This window comes from Chionomys nivalis, chromosome 7 (genome assembly GCF_950005125.1).
Source record: "Chionomys nivalis chromosome 7, mChiNiv1.1, whole genome shotgun sequence".
Lineage (NCBI taxonomy): Eukaryota > Metazoa > Chordata > Mammalia > Rodentia > Cricetidae > Chionomys > Chionomys nivalis.
This window is the reverse complement of record NC_080092.1, coordinates 74,462,440-74,487,853: the sequence shown is the minus strand read 5'-3', so window position 1 is coordinate 74,487,853 and position 25,414 is coordinate 74,462,440. Positions and strand designations below refer to the sequence as shown.

Sequence of the window (25,414 nt, the reverse complement as noted above, 5' to 3'; positions counted from 1 at the left end):
GAACGGGAAGGTCAGAAGTGTCCCTGGTCCTTGCCTCCCTGGCCCCTTGGAGCCATTTTGCATGAGTCAACAAAGGTTTATTCTCTGCAGAGCTTACCTGGTACCAGGGCTGCTTATTCTCTGCAGAACTCACCTGGCACCAGGGCTCCATGTGAAATGAATCTTCTGCCACCTCCTCGGCTTTCTCACCCTCATCTGTACCTTACTCTTGGTGAAAAGTGACTGGCTGCAGGTGGTGGCTGTTTTTCTTTCCTCACCCTAAGTGCTTGCCAGTCGCTGAGGAGGCTTAGGAGACGGCGCCTTTGATCTGCTTTTTCTATATGCCCTGGGTTGGCCTATGCTGCAGGACCATTTGTTAAAGGTTAATCCCATTTTTTTCTGGCAGGCTGTTTCCGAGTATATGGAAGGCGACGTCCATCCTTGCTCTATCGCAAGGATGAAAGCACAATCGCCCAAATTATTCTGCCTCTCCTCGGTGCTAAGAAAAGGTCTCTGCTATGCTCTCTGATTTATTAGGCCAATTTGGCATGACGTCTGCTCTGCACTAGCTGGCCTACACCAACAGGAGAGTCATTTGGCATGCCTCTCAGCTAGGAATCTAAAGGTGGAAGGCTGTTTCCTTTCCTGCCTCAGCGTTTGCTTCTGAACTCACGGAGGCCATGACAGGTGCTGACAGCCCAAAGGGGAGGCTCAGTTGTGTCAAGTAAATAGAATAATCAAAAACTGCGGTTAATAGGGGATGACCTCTATCTAACTGGCTCAGTGGCTCCAGGGAAGCAGAGTGACTGCCGTGAACTGGGAGGGAAGACGCCACAGAGAATCTGTCTCCAGCTGCTACTGATGAGGCCTGAGTGCTGCTGGAGTAACAGTGGCACCGGGGCGGAGGAGGCTCAGCTGGGGAGCTGGTCCTTCCCTTTCCCCTCCCAGTGCCAGCCCCATGGGGCTTGACAGCAATCTGAACCCTCTGTGATTAGAATACAGGGCTGTTTACAAGGGCAAAATGAGAGAAAATGGACTTGGTCAGTTAACATTTAATTTTAATAATACCTGTTATGTCTCAACAGTCGACGACACACAAGGAAAAGTCTCCTGTGAATGTTTACACAGTGTGAACACATGCTTTCAGTATGCAGTAGAGAGGAGAAGTGCATTCAGTTAACAAAGCTTGAAAGAAAATCTCTTGTTACAAATTACACAAAGCATATAAAAATATTTCTCTGAATGCATAGATTAAGACTTCAAACTCACCTAAGAGCAACCATGCAGTTTCATCCCACTGCCAGAGGCAATGACCACAGAGGACTTCAGCAAAGGACAGGGCATCAGGCAGACCCAAGCGGAACCTGTCCCCCATTTGAGATACCAAGACCCTTGGTCACTCTGCTTCTGCACTCTGGAGCACTCTTCTGTAGCCCACCTTCCAGCCAGGTCTCTACTGCTTCCGAGAAGCTCTCATCAATTGGGGTGGCTGATGGAGTTTGAATCCCAGTAATTTAGACATGAATTAATACTGAATTTATTTCTTCCAAAATAGAACCACACTTAATTTTATCAGTAAACTAAGTTTTTCCAAAGCAAATTGAGGGGGGGAAAGGTTAGTACATCTAGATAAAGTAGATTCTGATGGGTTGAAACACAGGGGAGGTTTCCTCATTAAAGCACTTGGGAGAAGGGGGGATCGAGCAACCGCTACTCGGCTATGCAAACACTCTACAAGAGGAAGTCACCAGCTGTACCGGGGTGGGTATGATTAATCCACTACACAGAGTGACCCCACGAAGCTGGCCTTGAACACCTCAACTTCATTCCAGCATTCAGGTGGCAGCGGGAAGCCATGACCTCAGCACAACATCCTCTTCCACGGACATCTGCATGTTCTCATTCAACTGCAGTGTTCTAATACAATTAAGTTAATAGTCAGGAAGTTAAGTTTCTTTGGAAACTATAGGCACTATGGGGAGAAAGCTTAAGACAGCAGGGATCCTCGTCAACAGCTGCTCCAGCCCCTGCTCTCCTGTTTGTCTGCATGGACCAGGTCCTATTTCTCAAGTTAAGCTGTTTCAGCAAAACGGAGGCTTTTCAACTTTAACGATGCCTAGGAGAAGGGGAAGACTCTCTGAATGAACTATTGGGAAAGATCCTTACGCCATGCTCCGGAGTCTGATTGGGTGCTCACAACTGACTGTCCAGTGGACTGAGGGTGGTGATAGGGGGATTCCTAAGATCCAACAATTTGCTTACAAAAGCAACAGATTTCAGAGTTATGTAAAAATCCTAATAATTTCCAAAATAACCTTTATCTTTGATACAAAAATAAAGATGCTAACTCCTTTAGTTCAGTTTCCCACAATGACCGTTAAAACAGCAACAAATTCAGGCTCAAAAACTGTTTTTCATTTCTGGTGGGAAGTGAGAGTGGTGGGCGTGGACCAGCAGTATTTGTGCTCTTCTTGAATGGTGCAATTCAGCAAGGATGACAGGAACTGCCTCAGAGTAAAAATGTAGTGGTTCCTTTAGAAAGCATTAGAGAGCCCTCTAGTGACTGTGGACGGGAGGAGACGCAAAGATGACTGTCCTGAGAAGGTGGCAGTCATGAGTGGTCACAAAACAAAAGTGGGGGAGAGGGAGGGGAAGCTCTTTTGGTTAACAGCCTATTTACAATTAGGTAACTATATTTTTAAATACTTTAAACCTGAGTAACATTTATAAATACGCTATGTGAACCCTCACAGCCATGTGCTTGCTTTCCCCAGTCTTCCTCCCTAGTCGGTTCACAATTTCAGGAGCATCACGAGCATGCAACACCAAGAGAAGTGCTCCCGGCCCTTCAGGTGCACTGTCAACAGGAGTGGCTGGAAATAGGTCCGCTTTCAGGTTCTGCATCGACAACTCTAGACTCTGCACATAAAACACTGGCTATCGTACCTTTGGCTTCTGCCTCTCAAGACCACTTCTCAGCTGTTCAGAGATTCAGCAATAAGTTTATTGTGCACCAAGAGGCTTGGAAGAGTGGCACCGCTGCTGGGGGTCGGGGTTCCCTCCTGCTGAGGCTGATGTTAGTGTACACTACGCAGTGACACCAGGGGCCCTGGTGGGCATCCGAGGCTTTGGGATCAATGGCTTGTCCTTTGGCCCAGAGGTGACACATACTGTCACAATACTCAGTGATAAAGGCCCTGCTACGTTAGTATGTCAGTTTTGAAGCTCTCCGGTTGTAGCAAGGTCTCTCAGTCAGTGTGGACGCAGCATTTCTGAACAGAAAATTATTCTCACTTATCATCAGAACCAGCTCCAGCTCCTGGAAATCCTGGAGTCGGGCCACATCTTTGTCCTAAAATAAAATAGGGTGATGAGTTAAATTTTCCTTTCCATTTAGTTACTTTTTTATTATGTTTGTTTATTTGCTTATTTTGTATGCACACATGTTTGTGTCATGCATGATACACAAGTGGAGGTCAGAGGACAACCTGTGGGAATGGGTTCTCTCATTGCACAATGTGGGGCTCTGGGACAGAACTGAGGTCATTGGGCTTAGCAGCAAATGCCTTTAACCACTAAGCCATCTTGCCAGCCAAGGGCAACAGATTAACAGAAGTAGTTTGTGTCTATGTTTGCTGGGTTGTACTGTAGTATCTTGGTCCATCTTCAATCTAGAAGGAAAATCAAATCCCTGGGGCAGCTAAGCAATGATCAGTCCCCAGGTATAACCTGAACAAGATGGAGAAGGCCCGAACAGTCTCTGATGTAGGATGTGAATGTCCTGAAGGGACAGGCAAGTGGTTATCAGTTTTCCTCAGGAACCAAAGAAGCCAGCAGTTTGATGCTGAAGAACCTTAGCTGGCTAGAGGCCCAGGTGGGCCTCACCTCATCACACAGAACACCCTAATAGAGCACTAAGGCAAGCCCCACAGACCCACATAACATTCTGCTTATCTTCCAATCTTCAAAAATGCCAGTGTGGCCAGTGGTGGCGCACACCTTTAATCCCAGCACTCGGGAGGCAGAGACAGGTGGATCTCTGTGAGTTCATTCAAGGTCAGCCTGGTCTACAGAGCTAGTTCCAGGACAGGCTCCAACTCTACAAAGAAACTCTATCTAAAAAAAACAACAACAACAACAACAACAAAAAGCCAGTGTATTAGACAGTGTATTAGAATATAGTAGCTCACACCTTTATTCCCAGCACTCAAGAGGCTGAGACAGGAGGACTGCCACAAATCCACTGCTGGCCTAGGACAAACAATAAATACAACTGAACTATGTATGACCTTAGCTCCCTTAGCCGTTTGCTACTTACTGGCTTTCCCTTCAGCTACGATTCAATAACCAAGGAAGAAGTTAGGTGTGCTCCAAATGCAGACAGCAGCCACTCAATTGTGCTGGGCAGACTTCTTACCTTTCTCAGCAGAGTATTGGGTAACTTCCTGATCTTTTCCACTTGGTCTGGATTAACACCCAGCTCACAGCAGCTCACTCTGAGCAGTTCTTGGTAGGTGAGCTCCTGTCGATCCAGTTCAATTTCAATGAAATCATTTTCCCGAAGAGATGGGTTCTGAATCCTCACCTTGAGTACCAGCTCTAGAGAAAGAGAAGTGTAGCTCAGTGTGTGGAACTGAAGGTCTGTGCCACCCACTAAGAAAACCTAGCCCAGCCAGGAAGGTTTGTTTACACCCACTGCTGGCTCTGCTGGAGCACTTTCCTACACTGTCTTCTCCACTGTGGTCCACCAAGCAAAAGGGGGCAGGAGTAACAGCTATCCTAGCTCTGTAAGGGTCACTAATCTCTGTCACCGGACATAAGGAGGTAAAGACTCCAGGGGTTTGAGTACCAATTACACACACGTAGGGAAAGGAGAAGACGGTCAGAAAGATGTCAGGACAAGATGTGGTCCCCGAGAGATCTTCTGACAGGATTCAATAATTATGGATCTAAAGTTACTAAGGACACATAAGATTCCTTGAAATAAAGACAGAAAAGGAGCCAGGAATGGATTCCATCACATACTTATAATGCCAGCAACATGAAGCGGAGAGAGAAGGACAGCCTGGACTTCTCATAACACCAAAAACAATTCATCCTAGCAACTCAGGAAACAGAGACAAGCAGATCTCTCTGTGAGTTTGAGTCCAGCTTAGGCTACATACCAAACTTATTAACAAAAATAAAAACAAAACAAACAAAAAAACCTACCGTCAAGTCAAAACAAAAACAGCAAAGGAACAAAAAAAAAAGTTAAATCTAAGCAGGACTTGAAACACTACACCTTGGTAAGTGAGGATCCTTGCTTGGGAGTAGGTAACATGACAGGCATGAGCCAGAGTTAGAAGCAATCTATCTGCCTTTACATTCCAGACCCGGCGTCAAGATGCCTGAAGCCAAGTGTTCACATACATTTGTCAGTTCTGCCCTGCTCTTAAAGTACAGACACGGCACAGCATCATAGGTCCAACAATAGCAGCTATGGTACCAGGTCTTCAAAACTAGGAAGTCAGGTGAAAACAGGTGAAAAGGAAAGGTAAGTGTACACCAGACTACATGGATTTTACTGAAACTAGAACTGTCTGAATGAACTTGTGGTTTCCAATGTTCTTAAAACAGTCAGGCATGGTGGTGTGCTCCTTTAACCCTAGCATTTGGAAGGCACAGGCAGGTGGATCTCTATGAATTCAACACTAGCTTGTTCTACATAGTGCGTTTTGGGCCTAGCAGGGCTATATAGTGAGACTCTGCCAAAAACAAACAAACAAAACCAAACAAATACATACACAGAAAGAGAAATATACATGAGTATGCATATACATGTGAATATGTATATACATACAAATACATGTATAAATGTTTATTTGCTTCCTTCTCTTCTCCCATCCCCTCTTTATATCATCCCTTCTTTTCCCTCCTCTCTAATTAAGCCTAGAACTGTCACACCTATAGCAAGAAGGACACTTAATGTCCACATCCTAGCTTCTTAATCCTACTCTCTACCCAAAAGAACCAGGGCTCCTAGGAGGACGGTGAACCGCAGTGCTGGAGTGGGGAAAACGACACTATACACCAGGGACATCTTGCTGCACTAGAAATAAGGATGTGTTCCAAGAACAATGGGGATGTGTTCATAGAACACTAAGAACTAGCTTGAAGGGGTTCCCACTGGCTAAATTAGGAATAATCTGAATATCAAAAGAATGACTGTATCAAATTATTACAACACACTGAATATAATATGAATTATGAGTCCAGGCTGGAGAGACGGCTCAGCAGTTAAGAGCACTGGCTGGTCTTCCAGAGGACCCGGGTTCAATTCCCAGAATCCACAGGGTGGTTCACAACTGTCTATACCTCATTCCAGGATAACAAAAACCTCTTCTAGACTCTGAGGACAGCAGACACATACATGGTATACAAACATCCATGCAAGCAAAGCAGTCATACCAGAAAAAAGTCAGTATGGCTATAACTGAGAAGGAAAAGTCCTTCTTTACTGAGATCTTTTTTAAAATTTTATCTTATCCCCTTAACTAAAATTACATAAAATTGTGAGTTGCCATGTAGGTGCTGTGAATTGAACCCAGGTCCTCTGGAAGAGCAGCCAGTGCTCTTAACCACTGAGTCATCTCTCCAGCCCTGCCTCCCAAGTCCTTCATTATAGAAGAATAGCAAGTAAAAAACAGAGAAGGAATAATAGCCTATTTCACCAAATAACTCTCTGAACCCTTCAATATTAGGGAGAATCATCAAGAATTATCAAGAATATTAGGGGAAAAGGGCTGAAGAGATGGATGAACTTTTAAGAACACTTGCTGTTTTTGCAGAGGACCAGAGTTTAGTTCCCAGTACCCATATGCCACACGGCTCATGAGGCATGAAATTCTAGTTCCAGGAGATCTGGCACCTCCTTGGTCTCTGTGGGCACCGTCCATACATGGCACTTACATGAAGGCAAAACACTCATATTCATAAAAAAATTTTGGGGGGTCTTTGGAGACAGGGTTTCTCTGTGTAGCCCTGGTTGCTCTGAAACTCATTCTGTAGACCAGGCTGGCCTCGAGCTCACAAAAGATCCGCCTGCATCTGCTTCCCGAGTGCTGGGATTAAAGGTGTGCACCACCATACCCAGCAAGAAAAAATTTTTGTTCCTAGGAATGATAGAAAAGGAACAACATTTCCATATTTTCAAGTAAAAAGTTTACAGTGTATGAATCCTGAGAGAAGGGAGTTCCTTGGAAAAGGTCCTGGAACCTTTCCCTGATTCTGCGTACACCCCAGTTAAACAGACCTCACTCCCGATGCAGAGGCTGTCTGCTGGGAAGGCATTACCTTGCATATTAAATGGAAATGCTCCAGTGAAGAAAAACGGCTGAAATGCTGGCGCTGGTCCTGCATATGTCCCGTTTTGAGGCTCCAGAGACATCGGTGGCTTAGATGGGACAGAGGAGAACAGGGAGCGGTTCTGACTCACTGGTGGCTGACAGACAGGACCAGGTTTTGTGCTTTCTGGTGTTCTGAGTATGGCAGAGGGGGCAGAAATATCACCATTCTGAACCAGTGCTAAAGAGGTGTGGTCCCTAGGAAAGGCCCCTAGCAGAGGGGGTTCTGTAGGGGGCAGCAATGGCGATGAGCCATCTGTAGGAGGTGATGCTGGAGGTGTGGAGGGGCCCCCATTCTGCAGCTGGGTGGAGTCTTCTGCTGCGGACGTGTAGATAAAAGGGAAGGCTGCGTTGGCCAGATAGTTGGGAACAAAGGGCAGATCTGACTCCTTCTTCAGCTGGGGGAGCTCGTCATCATCATCAGTTTCTTCCACTTAAAAACAGAAAGATACAGACCATGAACTCACCAAGAAAGGAGCATGGTGGAAACCAGTGTCACTTGAGATGTGACAAATACTTTGGTCAGGACTGACTGCCTCTTGAGGTCAGAAGAGAGAAGAACATTTTTACTGTCTTCACTTTTACAGATTATAAAATCACAACTTATAATATTGGAATCCTACAAATAATGTGGAATCACAACCTTGGCATAGTAATTTACAAAAGTAACACCTGTTATCTGATCAGCATCAATGTGGCCAATAATACCACATCTTAACATATTTGTTTGACAAAATCAAATAATATTACCCCAAACAGACTTACCTCCCATAATCTTTCTGATTTCTCTCCTTGATGTTAACTGCACCGGCATTTCCCCTTTTGTTGTAAGAATGTCTCTGTCAGCCCCTGATTTTAGCAGGTAAGAGACCACCTGGCCATGGTTGCGCTTACATGCCCAGTGTAAACAGGTCCTGTCCCAAACAAAGGAGAAAGAATGACTGAAGAAAGAGAAAAGGTGATTCAAGATTCCAAATTACAGCCGGGCGGTGGTGGCGCACGCCTTTAATCCCAGCACTTGGGAGGCAGAGGCAGGCGGATCTCTGTGAGTTCGAGACCAGCCTGGTCTACAAGAGCTAGTTCCAGGACAGGCTCCAAAACCACAGAGAAACCCTGTCTCGAAAAACAACAACAAAAAAAAAAAAAAAAAAAAAAAAGATTCCAAATTACAAACATTAATAAATAAATATACATAAGCTTGTTAGACTTCAGCTAGAACTCGGAAGTCAAACTAGCAATCTCAACTTTTCATTTCACAAAGCAGATGATCAAAATATTAATATAGTCAGGAACGGTGGCACATGCCTTTAATTCCAGCACTTGCAAAGCAGAGGCAATCAGATCTCTGTGACTTCAAGGCCAGTCTGCTCTACGTAGTGAGTTCCAGGACAGACAAAGCTACATAGTGAGACCCACCCCCATCTTCAATAATAATAATATTTTAATATGCTTAAATTTTATTTTTAAGTTTCATTCTTGAGGCTGGAGCTGTAACTCAATGGTGCTTGCCTAGAACACACAAGGCCTACCTGGGTTCAATCTTAGCACTGCAAAATAAATAGATAAAGTTCTAATTTTTAGACCTCAAGAAACATTAATCTATGACAGGAGCTTCTATTTCCAAGGTTCCAGAGACTGCTGGCTGCTGACTGCATTGACATTTCAGGATGCTACTCCATTAGTAAGATCCATTAGATCCTGGTCTCTTTAAACAGATTTCTATGTTACCTCTTTATTTTAGAAACTAAGGAAACTTTATGTGCATCAAGTGCCAGCTGAAGAGTAAATATCGTCAGGCTAATAGCTATCTCCCGGTTTCTCTGTCATGTCAGTCATACTACAGCAGGGACTACTGCATCAATCTTAGCGGCTTACTCCCCTTTCCTCGGTTTCTTTCCTACACACATACACGATTTCCAAATTTTCACTTTTCAAAATGCTGGGTTTTCTCAATCTCTCCAGCGGCTACCAACATATTCCCATTGCTCAATTGAAACACTGCACACATACTTTTTTTTTTAAATCTGGAGGCACTGAAAACAAAGATATCAACAACCAAATTGATTCAAGAATAGACCCTGCTAACAGCCTCACTAAAGCAAAACTACTTACTATTGTACACACAGAGGTGCTGCACAGTCCAAAGGACTGTTTAATACTGTCGAGAAATTTAGTTAGCATCCCTCAAATACGCCATCTTAACAGAAGCTGCACCCTCAGGTCCAAAGCGGAGTGCATATTATGGAAGGAAAACACTTTTCCCCATTTCAAATGACCCCATTTATCAACTCTCTGATTTAACCTAGATAATCACTGTCAGAGTTTACAGCCAAACTCAGATAAGATAATGAATAGAGAAGAGGCTCAACAAAGAGGCCACTAACCTAAGAAGTACGACCATCGTAGAGTTTATTTCATTTCAAGGAAAAGTTGATTTGCCTTGTGTATCTTTACAATAATGATGTAGAGAACACTAGCAAGAATGACTGGGTGGAGTCACTCATTCACCATCCACTCGCCTTTCTTGTACTCCGTAACAAAAATGACTGCCCACGTGGGGAAAACAGCAAAGAAGCTTTTAAAATTCTTTTGTTGTGCTGTAACCCAGGGCCTTACACATGCTAGGCAAGTGACTGATCACTGAGCTGCACCCCAGCAGAGGGTGAACAGAAGGCGGCATCTACCTGACATATACAGATGCGTATGCACGCATGTGTGTGTGTGTGTGCGTGTGTTATGATATCAGAGACTGAACCAACGTTTCACATATGTTAGGCCAGCATGTGACCATTGAGCTACATCTCCAGTCCAAGTGCTTATTTCTTATCACTTACTAGTGAACCTAGGATAATAAACATTGCTTAGCATAGGGGGATCCAAAATTTCCTTGATTCTGAGCAAACCACAGCTCCGAGTGTGTTTGTGTGAAAATGTCTGTGGCACAGGCTTGAAAAATGAATAATTATAATACAGTGAGTACTACTCAAAAATAAACGGATCAAGCTGAGAAAAAAACACGCTCCCTTTTGGAAAGAAGTACTTAGTCGGCCGTGAGGAGAGTGAAAGACTGTGAGTGGGTCAGAGACATTCCGAACAAACCACCAGCAAGAGCACTACCACGGAAATGGGGTTAAGTGGACACAGCATGCTCCAGCCACCCTGGACCCTCATGACCACTGTCAGTCTAGAGCTGAGTGGCTATGGGCAGCTATAACTCACAACCACTGCAGTCAGGCAGTATTTTCAACTTCTTCATAAACCGTAATACTCATTTCTAAAGCCAAAGGGGACACATGACACTTGAATTACAATTGATGTGGAAACTCTATTTTTGAACTTCAACTCTTTAAACTTTATATTTGCAGTCCGAATATCCCATTAGGGCTGGAAAGTATTTTAGACCAGAGGCTTTGGGCATCATTCATCAACTGGGCATCATTCATCACTGCTGAAACTGCGGTTACTGAGCAACCAGGAATTGAAAGCAGTCACCAGTTACTTTTCAATATTGAAAAGAGTTGGTTTTTTTTTTTTCCAGGGTGACTTTATATGTGTCCCAACATGTTGCCATAATAACAAGAAAATAACAATAGTGAACACAAACTTAATACTTTACATGTTGGACATCGTTCTAAAGACTCCACTCATTTAATCTTCCAAACATCCCCTGAGGAGCTGGGTACAGTGGGGTTTGCCTGTAGCCACAGCTACTCAGTAGACTAGGGTAGGAAGAAGGTAACTTTGAGGACAAGAGTTAAGGCCAGTCCAGGCAACACAGCAAGACCAAGTCAAGAAAGAAAGAGAAGGATGGAGCTGGAGAGATGGCTCAGCAGTTAAGAACACTGATGCTCTTCTACAGGTCTTGAGTTCTATTCCCAGCAAACCACAAGGTGGCTCACAACCATCTAATACAGAATCTGATGCCCTCTTCTGTCATGCAGGCATACATGCAAGTAGAGCACTCATATACATAAAGTGCATAAATTAATAAATCTTTAAAAAATTTTAAAAAGAAAAGAAAAACCTAATATTGTGATCATTCTTCACTCATTTTACAGTCAACAAAGCTAGGACAATTCGCAAATAAATAAGCAAACTAGAAAGCGTGTTAGGTGGATGGATAGTGTTCTGGGGCAAGAAAGCAGAGTAACAGATTAGGAAATGGCAGGGTTTGGAAGGGGAGTTGCATAATTTACTTATTGGTGTTCTGGGACAGGGTTTCTCTCTGTGTAGCCCTGGCTGTCCTGGATCTGTAAACCAGGATGGCCTCAAACTCACAGAGATCCGCCTGCCTCTGCCTCCCAAGTGCTGGGATTAAAGGCAAGTGCCACCACTGCTCAGCTGGAGTTGCACAATTTTAACTGATAGCCAAGGAAAAGTTTTACCATGAAGCTAACATTTAAGCTAAGAGCTGAATGATAGAGAGCAAACCATGGGTATATGGAAGAAAACTTTCTAGGCAAGAAAAAAGGCAAAAGCAAAAGTCTAGACTTGGGGTGTATTGTTCCAGGAAAACCAGGGAGGCCAAGGGAATGGAAAGGAGTGAACAAGGAAGTAAGTCTCAAGAGATGGGGCCAAAGGGCAGGTAAGGGAGTGGAAATCAATTTTCAGAGGAACATGGGATCCACTAGAGGATTTTGCACAAAGTGATCCAACTGTTCTAAGTCAGGGTCCCTCAAACCACAAGTTAAGGTCATGATATAAGCAAGGACACCATGCAACTATCCAGTAAGGTGAATGGCAGTGGCTTTGTATGACAGTGTGGCAGTCAGATCCTATGTGGACATGGAAGCATCAGAACTGGCTGACTGTATGTAGTGTGTGAAGGAAAGACAGGGACCGAGGACAGTGCCTACACTCTGGTCTGGTCATGTAAGAGGCTGAGATGAGAAGGACTCAAAGCGGTAGGCCAAGAGCATAAGGCAGGATGAAGGGAATCTAGGACTTCACTATTGGATTGAATTGATGGGAGTGGAGTGGAATTAAATCTATAGGACGCCTCATCCCAGGACTTCAGCCTCACTTGACATTCACTGTATGTCTAGCAAGGGCAGGCACCATGCTGAGGGCGACAGATGCTGGATTCACTTTCAGCTCTACCAGTTACTTAAAGGCGAACAGTAACGTAGACTAATTAAATCCCAGATTTAGTAATTTAGGGATATCTTGAAAATTGGGTGGTTTACTTAATTTTCTTGGGGACTCAGTTTCTTGATCTTTAAGGTGGAGAAAATAATGACATATGTCCCCAAATAGTCACAATGAGATGTCAAGTGTTCAGAACCACATCTGGGCCACAGAGCACGTTCAATGCACGGCAGTCATGTATTATCCTTCATCTCAGTAAAGGCTAACAATCCTCTGAAATCCCTGGAAAATGAAGTGACTCAGCCAAGAGCACACAGCTAAGCAGGTACAGCCTGCAGCAAGGCCAGGCTCACTGCTCTGTAAAACACTGCCTCCCAGTGCCAAAACAGCAATTCACAGCTTTTGGAAGGCATGACAAGACAAACACAACTCCAAGTTTTTTTGGTTGCAAACACTTGAAACAAGACAAGAAAAATGTTTGTTCACTGTCTCCCAGCCGTGGACAGCTATCTGGGATAGTTTCTTTAGGAGGCTAGATTTTCTTAGGAAGCAAGGAAACCTCAATTTTGACTCTGATATCATATTAACGATTGTGCGACCAGGGCAAACCATTCTCTGGAATTCAAATGATCTCCAGTGTACGGGTGTACGATTTCCAAGATGTACAACTTGATTTACAAAGCTGGGGGGAAGTAGATTCAAACTTACTTTAACTTTAAACTAGCAAATAGGCTAAACATTACCTGAATTAAGTAGAAGTGCAAAAAAAGGGCAGAATACCACACTCAGTAACTTCAAACTAAAGGCTCGATCGCATCTTAAAATGAGACTCCATATTTAGTTGGGAAGAGGGCAGGCAATCTGCAAGTAGACATCTAAAGCCTTGGGTGAAATTCTCTGTTGGAAATTGTACTAGGAAAACAAAACACTCTACAGGGCAAATGAGCCTCCTCCCAATAGCCAGCTGTAGGCAATAGCAAATCACTGCTGCATTGAAACCACACAGGCAAATTATGATGCAAGTGGTGGGGTTTTTGTAATTGTTTCTTTTCTCCTAGTCTTGGCTAGAGAAAAAGTGCTGGTTCTACGACTGGCATTTGCGCGGTCGCTTATGCTTTCATCTTTGCACGAAGTGTTCTTCAGAAGCGCCCCTGGCAAAATAATTCAAGCCTGATGAAATCCAGAGCAGAGTCGCTGAGAATCAAAGCCTCTAGTATCACTTTTCGGGCCAAGCATAGCCAGGGGGCGCGGGGGATGATGGCGTGGGCTCTAGTGTCCTAGAGGGCGCTGGCCGCGGTGGACCGCGGTAGGGTATGATTTGGGAAGGATGCGCTTCGGACTGCTCGAGGCAATGAGGCCAGGGCTAGTCTCGAAAGGGCACAACCTCCGAGGCCTGAGGTGCCAGCCTTCACCTTAGCCAGCGTGCTGGGTCAAGGCTGACTGCTCCACGCCCCAAGCTAGCAGCCCTGAACCCTCAGGCCTCCCCCGCTCGCCACTTACCAGCCGTTGACCTCATTTTGGGAGTTCACATCCACCCCGCTCTCCACCAGTTTCTGCACCTCCCGAATGTCCCCCAGGGCCGCTGCCTCCCGCAGCCTCTCCTGCTGCTCCTTCTGCTCTAGGAGGGCGTTCATCTTCCCCAGGGCCCCGGGCCCCCGGCCGCCCCGCCCCGAGCCCGTCAGCGCCGCCGCCGCCTCCGCGGCCCGCTCCCGGCCATGGGGAGGGAGCGTCGGGTTCGGCCGCCCTACTCGACTCTCCTCCCGCGCCCGGCCTGGGCCCTGTGCTCCCTCCCGCCCTCCCACAGATCCCCGGCTGTCTGCGTCCCGCAGGCCCAGGCCTCCTCCCCCGCCGCGCCTCCCGAAGGCCGGCTCCGGGGGACCCTATTTAGTGTGACAACACTAACCCAGGTACTTTTCGTTCCGACCAGCGGCCCCGCCGCCCCAGCCGGCTGTTTATGTAACCGCTGCACTGGATTATCTGCTGTGATTCATCCTCTATTTTTAGACCTCGCAGCTTCCAGCGAGGAGGACAGACACAGGAATAGTTGCGGGGCGGAGGGACCCGACATATTTGAGAGCCAGAAAAACCATATCCTCTGAAGCAGGCTGTTTAGCCGGCATTAAAAATAATTGGTGGGTTTCCACCCACCCCCCAAGTTTGGTAGCTCTTTTTTCTTTATCTGAGCCGATTTTTGCCCGGCAGGACGGGAAATGGGCTGAAAACGATCCTTCTATAATATGTCTATTATTTGCAAAGATAGATGACACTGTTCTTTCTTATTTTTGTCGGTGCTTGGGACCATTTAGCTAGAATATTTATTTCAGTACTTACTGTTTTACCCCTTATCGTTTTTAGACAGAAATTCTTCTAACTTGGCTCTTATGAAAAATAACATTATTTACAGCTTATAAACTGCAACTCATTATATCTTATAAATTATAATTAATTACTCTGTAAGTCATGTAAGGAAAGACGGGGGAGGGGGCGGGGGGGGCGGCGCTTAGCCATCCAGGTCCTGATCCTAGGCGCTGAGGGTAGAGCTGTGGTGTGTTTAACTAGCTAATGAGGCTAAGAGCCCCGTTTGGCACTGTTCTGCTACCCTGTGGGAGAAACAGAAAATATTGTTTTGCTGAGCCCAGGTGCCTTGGAGAGATCTCTGATGTGGCACTGGATAGAAGTTTGCAGATGGACTGAGAAGATTAAGGAAAGTGCCCTGGGGAAGCAGAAAGGAGGGCCGGAACAAAGAGGAGGTGAAATGGGAAGGGATAAATTTAGGTATCGTCTTTACTTCCAGTTCTTGGAGCTGCCAAGGGCTCACAGCATGCATTTGTCTTGTTTTTTTGTTTGTTTGTTTTTTTGTTTTTCGAGACAGGGTTTCTCTGTGGTTTTGGAGCCTGTCCTGGAACTAGCTCTTGTAGACTAGGCTGGTCTTGAACTCACAGAGATCCGCCTGCCTCTGCCTCCCAAGTGCTGGGATTAAAGTGTGCACCACCACCACCCGGCAGGAGAATTTTTTTTTTAAAAAAAAGATGGGGGCTGGAGAGACAACTCAGCAGTTAAGAGCACTTCCTGCCCTTGAAGAGACTCAGGGTTTAATTCCCAGCACCAACATGGTGACTCACAGCCATCTAAAACTCCAATTCCAGGGAATGAGATGCCCTCTTCTGGCTTCTGCAGGTCTAAGCATTCACATACGTGTGCACAGACATACATGCTGGCAAAACACACATACACATAAAATAAAGCAAAACAAATAAATAAAAAAAGAAAGAAAGAAAAAGGCAACTGAGTGTGAGCCAGGAGAGCAAGCCAGTAAGCAGCTCCACAGTCCTCTCTCTAGGTTCCTGCCCTGCTTGGCTTCTTCCTGCCCCGGCTTCCCTTTATGATAGACTGTAAACTGAGGTGAAATAAACCCTCTCTTCCCTAAGTTGCTTTTGGTCCTGGTGTTTATCCCAGCATAGAAAGCAAACTATGACAGGGTCCAAACTCAGGTCCTCACAGTCTTAGCAGGCACCTTCCTGACTTAGCCATCTCCTTAGCCCGGAATGAACTTTTTAATCTAGTGACTTGAACTGTCCAAGGACCTCTATTTGTTTTTGTTTGTATTTATGTCTTTTGGTGCTGAGGATCGAACCCAGGGCTTCACGGTGCCAGGGTAGCTATCTGCCATGAAGCTATACTTCCGGCCGAGGAAGCTCTTTCTCTGTTTTGTTTTGTTCTGTTTCTGTTTGTTTTTCTAACTTTCCTGTAAGTGGAGTGGCTCAGTCGAGGGGATGGGCATGGATGCTAAATGCAGAAAGGAGATCTGGCCTGGAAGTTGGGGTTTGGCACTCATCAGCAAAAAGTGTTAGCTGAAGTTATAGGAACAGAAGAAATTACCCCAAGAGAGTTGGTGAGTACCAAGAGAAGACAGCCAGACAGAACTCTGAAGAACACTCCAAATTCTAATGGTGGAAAGGAGAGAAAATCTCTAAGGAGCTTGAGTGTGAATAACTGGAATCCCGTGGGAGGAAAAGCAGATGGGTGGGTGGATCAGTGCTGAGTGATTCACAGGCAATAGAATGGGTAAGAACGGACCAAAAGGTGTGAGTCTAACCTTAGATTGTCTGTGACCTTGGAAAATTCCAGTGGAACGGGTGGAGAGGCCTGCGGTTTTTCTCTGTCTGCCCAGGTTGGCTTTGAACTACAGAGCCAAGGATGACCTTGAATTTCTGGTTCTTCTGCCTCAGCTTCCCAAGTGCTCTATTTTAGCCTTTTTGGAGTTTGCTTCTCTCTAATTTTTCAACCCATCCTAGTCCAGCTCCCATTTATTTATTTATTTTTATTTTTTTAGAATATTTATTTATTTATTATGTATACAATATTCTTTCTGCGTGTATGCCTGAAGTCCAGAAGAGGGCACCAGACCTCATTACAGATGGTTGTGAGCCACCATGTGGTTGCTGGGAATTGAACTCAGGACCTTTGGAAGAGCAGGTAATGCTCTTAACCACTGAGCCATCTCTCCAGCCCCTCCAGCTCCCATTTATGAGACTCAATGTTCTAAAAAGTTTCTCGCTGGGCGGTGGTGGTGCACGCCTTTAATCCCAGCACTCGGGAGGCAGAGGCAGGCGGATCTCTGTGAGTTCAAGACCAGCCAGGTCTACAAGAGCTAGTTCCAGGATGGGCTCCAAAACCACAGAGAAACCCTGTCTCGAAAAACCAAAAACCAAAAAAATAAATAAATAAATAAAAAGTTTCTCGCCTACCAGACTTTCAGCAGTGTTCTTCAATGTTACCAATTTCATGTTTTCTAAACTATTTTTGTTTGTTTGTTTTGCTTGTTTGTTTGCTTTCCTTAACTGTAAACTTTTCAGGTTTCTGGTTGGGGAAGGTGCCTGCCTGATATGTTAACACACGGGGAGGCTGAGGTAGGAGGATCAGTCTTGAGCTTGGGGTATCTTTTTCCCATTTTGCTTGGTTGGAGCTTTGTCACGTCCTTTAGTCAGTTCCGCGGGGAGGGTTCTCTCTTATCCTTTGACAGTAAAGAGGTTTGCTCCCTCTTGCTAATAAAGGAATTAAAAACCTGTTGGGTCTCATTTTTGATATTTTTTATCATACTGTGTGAAAATGTCTCTGCTTTACCTCACCTGCCTAAGGCACTTTCTGATTGGTTTCATAAAGAGTTGAATGGTCAATAGCTAGGTAGGAGAACATAGGACTTCTGGGTAGAGATAGGAATTCAGGGGAAGAATCTGAGGTGGGGGATTTGCCAGCTAGATTCAGAGGAAGTAGGGTACACAGTATGGAGGAGCAGAGTGTAGATTAACATAAATAATATTAATATAAGTTTTAAAAGCTAATTGGAAACAACCCTAAAGTAAGGCCACACTTACATAATTAATAAAAAGTCTCCGTATCATTTATTCAGGAGCTGGTGGTCCAAAGAAAGACTGCCTACAGGGCTCCTCTATCAATGGGCAGATTGTATCAATTCACTTGATCTTCTCACTAGCAATGGTGAGGAGGACACATAAACCCTATTTTACAGTTGGGGAAACAAAGGCACAGAAAGAGGTTTGCTGAGAATCACAAACCTAGGCAGTCTGGCCCCTTAACTACGGTAAGAGTATTACTTCACATTTTAACCTTAATTTTTTTTTATTACATTCTATTTTATGTGCCAGCGTCGGTGTGTGGGGATGCACATGTGGAAGACAGGACAACGTTCAAGAGTCGATTCTCTCCTTTCACTGTGTAAGTCGAGTCCTGGGGCTGGAACTTCGTTGTCAGGCTCACCAAGTTTATCTGCGGATGCCTTTCAGATTAGCCATTTCTCTGACCCCATCCCCATTTTTTAATTTTTTAGTCTTAAATTGTTTGAGACAAGGACTCACAGGGTAGCCCATGCTGACCTGGAACAAAAGTGCTGTCCATCCTACCAAGGGTGGGGTTACAGGTTTGTTCTATTGCTCCCAACAAAATACAGTTTTGTTTGTTTGATTTTGGATTGCTGGGATTAAAGGCATGCATTACTATGCATGGCCGAATTGACCTTTTTTGTTGTTGTCTTGTTTTTCGAGATAGGGTTTCTGTACACAGCCCTGGCAGCCCTGGAACTCGCTTTGTAAACCAAGCTGGCTTCAAACTCACAGAAATCCACCTGCCTTTGCTTCTCGAGTGCTGGGATGAAGGGTATGTGCTGTTACACCCCCTTTCTTTCTTTTTTTTTTTAAAGAAAAAAAAAGAAAGAAAAAGAAAAAAAAGTGCATGATTCCTGAGGAATGGACTCTAGAGGCTGACCTCTGGCCTCCTTTTACGAGCATCTGAATACACAGCAACACTCGCACAACACACACAAAACGAAGGAAAATAAATTCCTGCATGGGAGGTATCGAGACATAATTCCCACAGGCACTTAGCCTATTCCTTGGTTTTCCACCGTAAAAATCAAAGAAATCCGGCCAAAACCAGGTAGAGGAGTCGGGAATTTAGTACAGCGATAGAGCGTTTAAGTGTAAGGTCCATGGTTAGGTCCCCAGCTTCAATGACAAAGAAATACGGCCAGGTAAAGGAGGCAATAACTATAGCGACTAGGAAAATGGAGGATGAGCACGAACGCAGCTAGCTCATCTCGTTTCCCTCGCTGGAAGATGATGGCACCCTGGGCACCACGTGGACAAAGGGACATCCTCTCCATTCCGGGGCACTATCAAAGCCTCCAGAGCTAGCTTGCTCTTTTTCTCGAAGTGAAAGGGGCCGACAGCGCAGGCCCGTAGCGAGGCTAGGGCTCGGCGGGCACAGACGCGGCGGGGCGGAGTCAGCGCCTGGCCCCCGCTTGCCCTCGGCCTGGCCCGGACCGGGTCCCGCCCCCTCGCCGGCGGAGTCGCGCCGCCTTCGCCGCCCGGGCCTAGGCGTGTCTCCGCGGGCGCACGGCATGCTGGGAAGGTGCCCGGGCGGCGGCCATTTTGTCTTATCGGCTCCTCTTTGGAAGAGGCTTTTCGGCTTGAGAGTGGGCCGAGGGGGGGTTCTGGCGACCGAGTGGCTGGTCCTTTCCGTCGGTGGGTGCTAGGGCTGGTGGGAGCAGCCGCCCGGAGGAAGCACCATGATTTCGGCCGCGCAATTGTTGGATGAGTTAATGGGCCGGGACCGAAACCTCGCCCCGGATGAGAAGCGCAGCAACGTGCGGTGGGACCACGAGAGCGTAAGTCCCGTGGGCCTTGGGCCTGTGCCCAAGCGCCTGGGGGAGGGGAGGCGTGGGAGGGCGCGGGCCGGGCCAGGCTGGGTCTCGGCGCGATTTGGGGTCCCGGTCGCGCCGCCTGGAGCACCTGACGGCTGCGGGAGGCGGGAGGGCGGCCCAGGAGGGAGGATTCCGCGCGAACCCCGGGGATAGGGCGATTTGTTGTTCTGGGGAGGAAGTCCGGGATTGCGCTCGGCGGGGCCGAAAGGAGCACCTCGGTGAGGCCGGGAAACGCGGGAAAAAGGAAGGAAGGGCTCATTTTTATTACACCGGAGCTCCGGGCTTTTTACCGCATGCAAAAGAAGGGCAAATCCTTCCGTTATTTGGGTGTAGCCATCGTGTTCAGCCTGATTTCTGGCCACTATTAGTGGAAGAAATTGTGGCAGTGTCTCGTTTAGGGGTTGTTCGACACTTCTTTGGAAAGTAGACATTTGATACAGGTCACAACTTGATACAGTTTTTCGTAAACAGTGTTTGTGTTTAGTAATACTGCTAGATGACAGTTGTGTTTAAGTCCCTCAGGTAGGCGCGTGTCAAGGTTTTTGCTTTCACATAAACTCATTGGAGCCTTTTACCTACTTGGGCTTCACTGTAACTCCAGCGTCGCAGGTGAGAACCGGAGAAGCTCGCTCAAGGTCTTTTGGTACTCGGCAGAAGCGACGTCTGATTTTTGTAGCCCCGTTCAGCTTGCACGGTTCTGTGCAGCTGACTCCTCGGAAATATTATATTGTATTTTAAGTATTTTTTTTTTATCTAGTTTTGAACGTGGAGCACACTGTTTGGAATCTTAACCGGAGAATAGACGGACGTTGTTTTCCTTTGCAGTTACAATCAAACAGCAAGGAAATCACTTGCTATTAAAAATAGGAAGAAAGGGCCGGGCGGTGGTGGCGCACGCCTTTAATCCCAGCACTCGGGAGGCAGAGGCAGGTGGATCTCTGTGAGTTCGAGGCCAGCCTGGTCTACAAAGCTACAGAGAAACCCTGTCTCGAAAAACCAAAAAAAAAAAAAAAAAAAAAAAAAAAATAGGAAGGGTTCAACAAAGGCTTTGTTGAGACATTGTTTCAGGTCAGGTTGTTCTCGAACTTGAAATCCTTGCTTAGCTTCCAGAGTACTGGGATTACAGGTGTCTCCATGCTTGGCTAACATAGATAGGCCTTTCAGGAAAGTAAATTATGCATTGTTTTCAAACACAGGGTTTGAGTAATATAAAAATTTTTCTTTTGCAATGGAGAAAAATGAAGTGGGGGTACATGATTATTTTTAAAAAGTGTTTGACTAAGGTTGTATGGAGGTGGTACCTGACTCCAGAGTAGTATAAAAGTATTTTTAGGTATAATTTATGATGTTGGCTGTTAATCATATCAATCCATGTATTTGTGATTGATTTCAACATCTGTGGATTTTTAAATGTTTATTGTCCCCATCATTTGTTACAGTATTAGTCTAGACTCTTGGTTATGTCTTGACCCTATTGGCTTTTTTTGGCCTCTGTCACAGTGAATTTCTCTCTCTGTCCCCCCACTGCACTTAACTCTTATTTTGTTTGTTTTGTTTTTGGAGACAGGGTTTCTCTGACTTTGGAGTCTGTCCTGGAACTAGGTCTCATTCCAGGCTGGCCTGGAACTCACAGACCTCCGCTTGTCTCTGCCTCTTGAGTGCTGGGATTAAAGGCTTGCACTACCACTGCTGGGCTCACTTATCTAAGCTTTTTTGTTTTGTCTTGTTTGTTCCAGACAAGATTTTTTCACTGTAGGCCTGGCTGTCATGGAACTTGCTCCACAGACCAGGTTGGCCTCGCAAAGATCTCCCTGCCTCTGCCTCCCAAGTGTTGGGATTTAAGGCATATGCCACCACTGTCCGGCTCAGTCTAAGCTTTTGAAAAGTTAGGAAACATCAGCTGGGCTTGGTGGCACACATCTTTTATCCCAGTACTGGGGAGGCAGAGGAAAGTGGATCTTGGTGTATTCAAGGCTAGCCAGAAACTCTCAAAAATAAACAGCAACCAAGGCTAGAAAAATTATGTTTTTTTTTTCTTCTGAAGCACAATAGGACTTTTGTGGTCCAGATTAAAATGAAAAGTAATTTCATTCTTTACATCTTAGTTTTGAGTATGTTGTGAAGAATAGCACATGGTGATGCATGTGGATAAGTTTATGACTTCACAGTGGTGAAAGTAATGAGGTTTTGATGTCATCTCAGCCATAAATGTGCTTTCCCTTTGGTTTTAATGCTTTGTATTGATAGAACATTTAGTGATTCATCAAAATATTTCATGCCTTTAATGTTGAAAGTTGCATTGTATTCTAATTTCAAGGATTTCCAGGCATTTAATTGACATTTCAAACTCCTGTCTTCAGAGTTAGGGGGTGGTGCTGGTGGACCTCACGAGGAAAAGCTGGCCGGCCGGCCTGCCTGCCTTCTCTTCTGTTTTTCTTCTTGTTGTTTTTCGAAACAGGGTTTCTTTGTGTATCTTTGGCTATCCTGGAACTCGCTTTGTAGACCAGGCTGGCCTCAAATGTAGAGATTTCCCTGCCTCTGCTTCCCAAGTGCTGCGGTTTAAGGCCTATGTCACCACTGCCTGGCTGTGACTTTTCTAAACAGTGCGGATAGTGTAGAGTGTATTAAACCTGGGGAAGGAAGCTCTTGGTGTTACTTGCATGTCAGATGCTGTGCTTTCGATTGCTAATAGAAACTCCAAAGGGATGGACAAGCTCAGCATCTGAATGTAAGGGGTTCACCATCACATCACTAAGGCCTAACATTGCAACATACATAGTTTTGCATTTTTATTCCATTTGGAAACTTTTCTTAAATTTTTTTATTGCATTTGGTGGGTGTGGGTAGATGGGGGTTTGGACATAGGGCCTCTGGCTTTGTGGCTGAGAGAGAGCCGTCTCTCTGACTCGTATTTGAAAATAGATGGAGAAAAGCCACATAACTGGACAAACCATTTTGGTTTTACTTTTTTGGAATAAGGATGAGAAAATACCAAAAAAAGAAGACGTGGAAATGGAAATCAAGCCTGATGTAGTGCGTGCCTGTAATTTTAGCACCCTGATGGCAAATCAGAGTTCCAGTCTAGCTTAGGTTAACCCTGTCTCAAACAAAGCAAAGGGAAAAAAGATTAAATTCCAATTATTTTATATATATATATACATACACACATATAAAATATATAGATATTTAACAGTCAGAATAGAAATTTGGATGGCGGTATTTGTGTGTGTGTGTTTAATCTCAGCACTCTTTGATTCCAGACCAGTCTGGTCTATATAGGAAGGTCCAGGCTAACCCAGAGCTACATAGTGAGGCCCTGTCTTTTTTTTTTTTTTTTTTGAATTTTCGAGACAGGGTTTCTCCGTAGCTTTTTGGTTCCTGTCCTGGTTAACATTTATTTTTAATATATATATATATATATATATATATATATATATATATTTTGCCTGCATGTATATGTGCCTTGGAACTTCTGGAACTGGAATTAGAGTCAGTCATGCTCAGCCTCCTGGTTGCTGGGAATTGAACCCTAGCCCTCAGGAAGAACAGGCAGTGTTCTTAACTACTGAACCGTGGGGGGGAAGCACTATTAACCTTAGTGTCAATAGTAGTTCTAAGATAGGTTTTATAAAAATGTATTTGTATTTATACACATCCCATATACATTTATCTTGTGCTATATGAGTGCCTGAATATATGTGTGTGTACCATGTGAATGCCAGAAGAGGGAATAGGACCCCACTGGAATTGGAGCGTGGATGGTTGTGAGCCACTATGTAGGTGCTAAGAACTAAACAGCAAGTACTTTACTTTTTTATTCCTTTTTCTTTTCTCTTTTTTTTTTTTTTTTGTGGGGGTTTGGTTTTTCGAGACAGTTTCTTTAGTAATAGCCCTAGTTGTCCTGGAACTCGGTTTCACGCTGGCCTCAAATTTATAGAGATCCACCTGCCTCTGCCTCCCGAGGGCTGAGATTAAAGGCATGTGTACAAGTACTCTTAATTACTTTAGTTGTAAGATAGCCTTATTTGACTTAATTGCATATTTCTGTATTCCTCCAGCCTAGCACAGTGATTTTAAAAATCTTCTTACATTTATTGGGGTGTGGGGGTGGGTGAGTGTGTCAGAGGACAATTTAAGAATGTTCTCTCCACCTGTGGGTTTCAGGGGTTTGATCATTAGATTTGGCAGCAAGTACCTTTTACAGGATGAACCTTCTAGCTTGCTTCTATTTGTTTGTTTTTTTAATTGGGGGAGGGAACTTTGCTAGAATATGATACTTAGCTGAAGATGACCTTGAATGTGTGCTTCTCTTGCCTCTACTTTCAAGTGCTAGGAAAGTACATTGTTAAAGTTAATTTCATCTGTATGTTTAAAAGTGTTGTTTTATAAAACTTATTTTTTTAAGAGTTAGGTTCTGTGTAACAAACAGAGCAACCTTAAACACGTGATATTCAAGCCTCTACCTCCCTAGTGCTGGGTTTATAAGCATGTCAAGAATATTCTTGGGTACAGTTATTTAACTGTGTGTGTGCGCGCGTGCACTGCTAGAGTGAGCACTCTTGTGAAGGTCAGAGGATAGACAACCTGTTTGATTTTGGTTCTGTCCTTCTTTGTGGGCTCCAGAGGTTGATCTTGGGTCTTTAGGCTTGGTTGCAAACACCTTTATTGTTTGAGCTGTCTTGATGCTTGCTTTCGTGGGGGTGGGGAGTGGCAAAAACCACAAGCCCCACCCTTGTTGAGTCTTGCTTAGTAGTGTTAGTGCTCTTCAGGCTCTTTGAGAGTAGTTTTCACCCAACAGCAACTCTTTCAAGGATTCATTAACATGTGCTGTGTTTGTGCTTTGCATATTTACAGCCACTGGTGGTTTTGCATTAAGCAGTTTGTCCTACTTTTGGTTGGTGTTAACACCTTAGTAATGAGGAAAGCATGCGATTGTAACTGCCTGAGGTAAGTGCCTTAGGATCCAAGTGGAAGATTTTAGTGTTGCCAGAGAAGCCCTTAGAAGCTGTATATAGAAGATTACAAAGTCTAATTTGGAGCTTTTAGTATTTGTTAATGTGATAAGAATTTTGTAGTTCAAATTGAAGGCTTACATTCAGAACCTCCTTCCAAAAGTGAATTTAACTGTGGATGATATAACTGACTTTTACAATGTCTGCAATTAAATGTGGTTGTTTTATTTGCAGGGAAAGGGTCTTCATATTTTTCAAGGCTGGTCTTGAGTGATCCTCTTGCCTCTAGGAGTGTATTCCCACATCCTGCCATGACTGAAGTTGCTTTTGTCATGTACCTTAATTCAAGCATAACGTGTTTGCTAAAGGTTACTATGAAGAGAATTGAACTAAATGTACTTCTAAAACTTTTGGGATGTTAGCAGATACTGTCACTGACAGTATCAAACAACTTTAAAAAAAGATTGTATGTTTGCCACACTGTGTACAGGTGTTGGAGACCAGGAGAGGGCTTTGACTCCTCAGGAGCTGGAATTACCTACCATTGTAAGCTGCCTAACATGGGTGCTGGGAACCAAACTTGGATCTTTCAGAAAAGCAGGAAGTACTCCTAACTGCTGAGCTATTTCTTCTTCCCCAAACTTAATACTTAAAATGTCTGTCCATGTTCTTACTTGGAGAAAAAAATTCCCCCAGTGCCTGAGGTGGGGAAGAGGTTCAGTTTGGGAGGGAAAATTAAAGGTATAAAATTAGTGTCTGCAGGGGCTGGGGATGGGTCTCAGATGGATCAG

At 44.8% G+C, this 25,414-nt stretch overlaps 2 protein-coding genes across 7 annotated transcripts in view; one reads left to right on the top strand and one right to left on the bottom strand.

Moving 5' to 3' along the window:
* Nucleotides 1-1,024: 1,024 nt before the first annotated feature.
* Nucleotides 1,025-14,263, bottom strand: Ankrd40 (ankyrin repeat domain 40). Its single transcript, XM_057775906.1, has 5 exons — nt 13,953-14,263; nt 8,130-8,278; nt 7,315-7,797; nt 4,397-4,578; nt 1,025-3,331 (listed from the first exon to the last, which is right to left on the bottom strand). The coding sequence occupies exons 1-5, from the start codon at nt 14,084-14,086 to the stop codon at nt 3,185-3,187; spliced, it is 1,095 nt and encodes a 364-aa protein (XP_057631889.1). The 5' UTR covers nt 14,087-14,263; the 3' UTR covers nt 1,025-3,184.
* Nucleotides 14,264-19,386: 5,123 nt separating this feature from the next.
* Nucleotides 19,387-25,414, top strand: part of Luc7l3 (LUC7 like 3 pre-mRNA splicing factor) — a 38,049-nt gene continuing 32,021 nt past the window's right edge. For 4 of the 6 annotated variants that reach the window (XM_057774593.1, XM_057774594.1, XM_057774592.1 and 1 more), the window contains exon 1: nt 19,387-19,635. In XM_057774593.1, the coding sequence (XP_057630576.1) occupies nt 19,537-19,635 (99 nt within the window). In that variant the 5' untranslated portion in view covers nt 19,387-19,536. The remainder of the gene's footprint in view (nt 19,636-25,414) is intronic. The other 2 variants (XM_057774595.1, XM_057774596.1) reach the window with 1 other exon arrangement.

Coding starts and splice junctions, on each gene's coding strand:
- Ankrd40 (XM_057775906.1), bottom strand. CDS start 14,086: ATGAACGCCCTCCTAGAGCAGAAGGAGCAGCAGGAGAGGCTGCGGGAG. Junction 7,798..8,129: donor AATCAGAAAGATTATGGGAG/GTAAGTCTGTTT, acceptor TCTGTTTTTAAG/TGGAAGAAACTGATGATGAT. Junction 4,579..7,314: donor ATTTCCATTTAATATGCAAG/GTAATGCCTTCC, acceptor CTCTTTCTCTAG/AGCTGGTACTCAAGGTGAGG.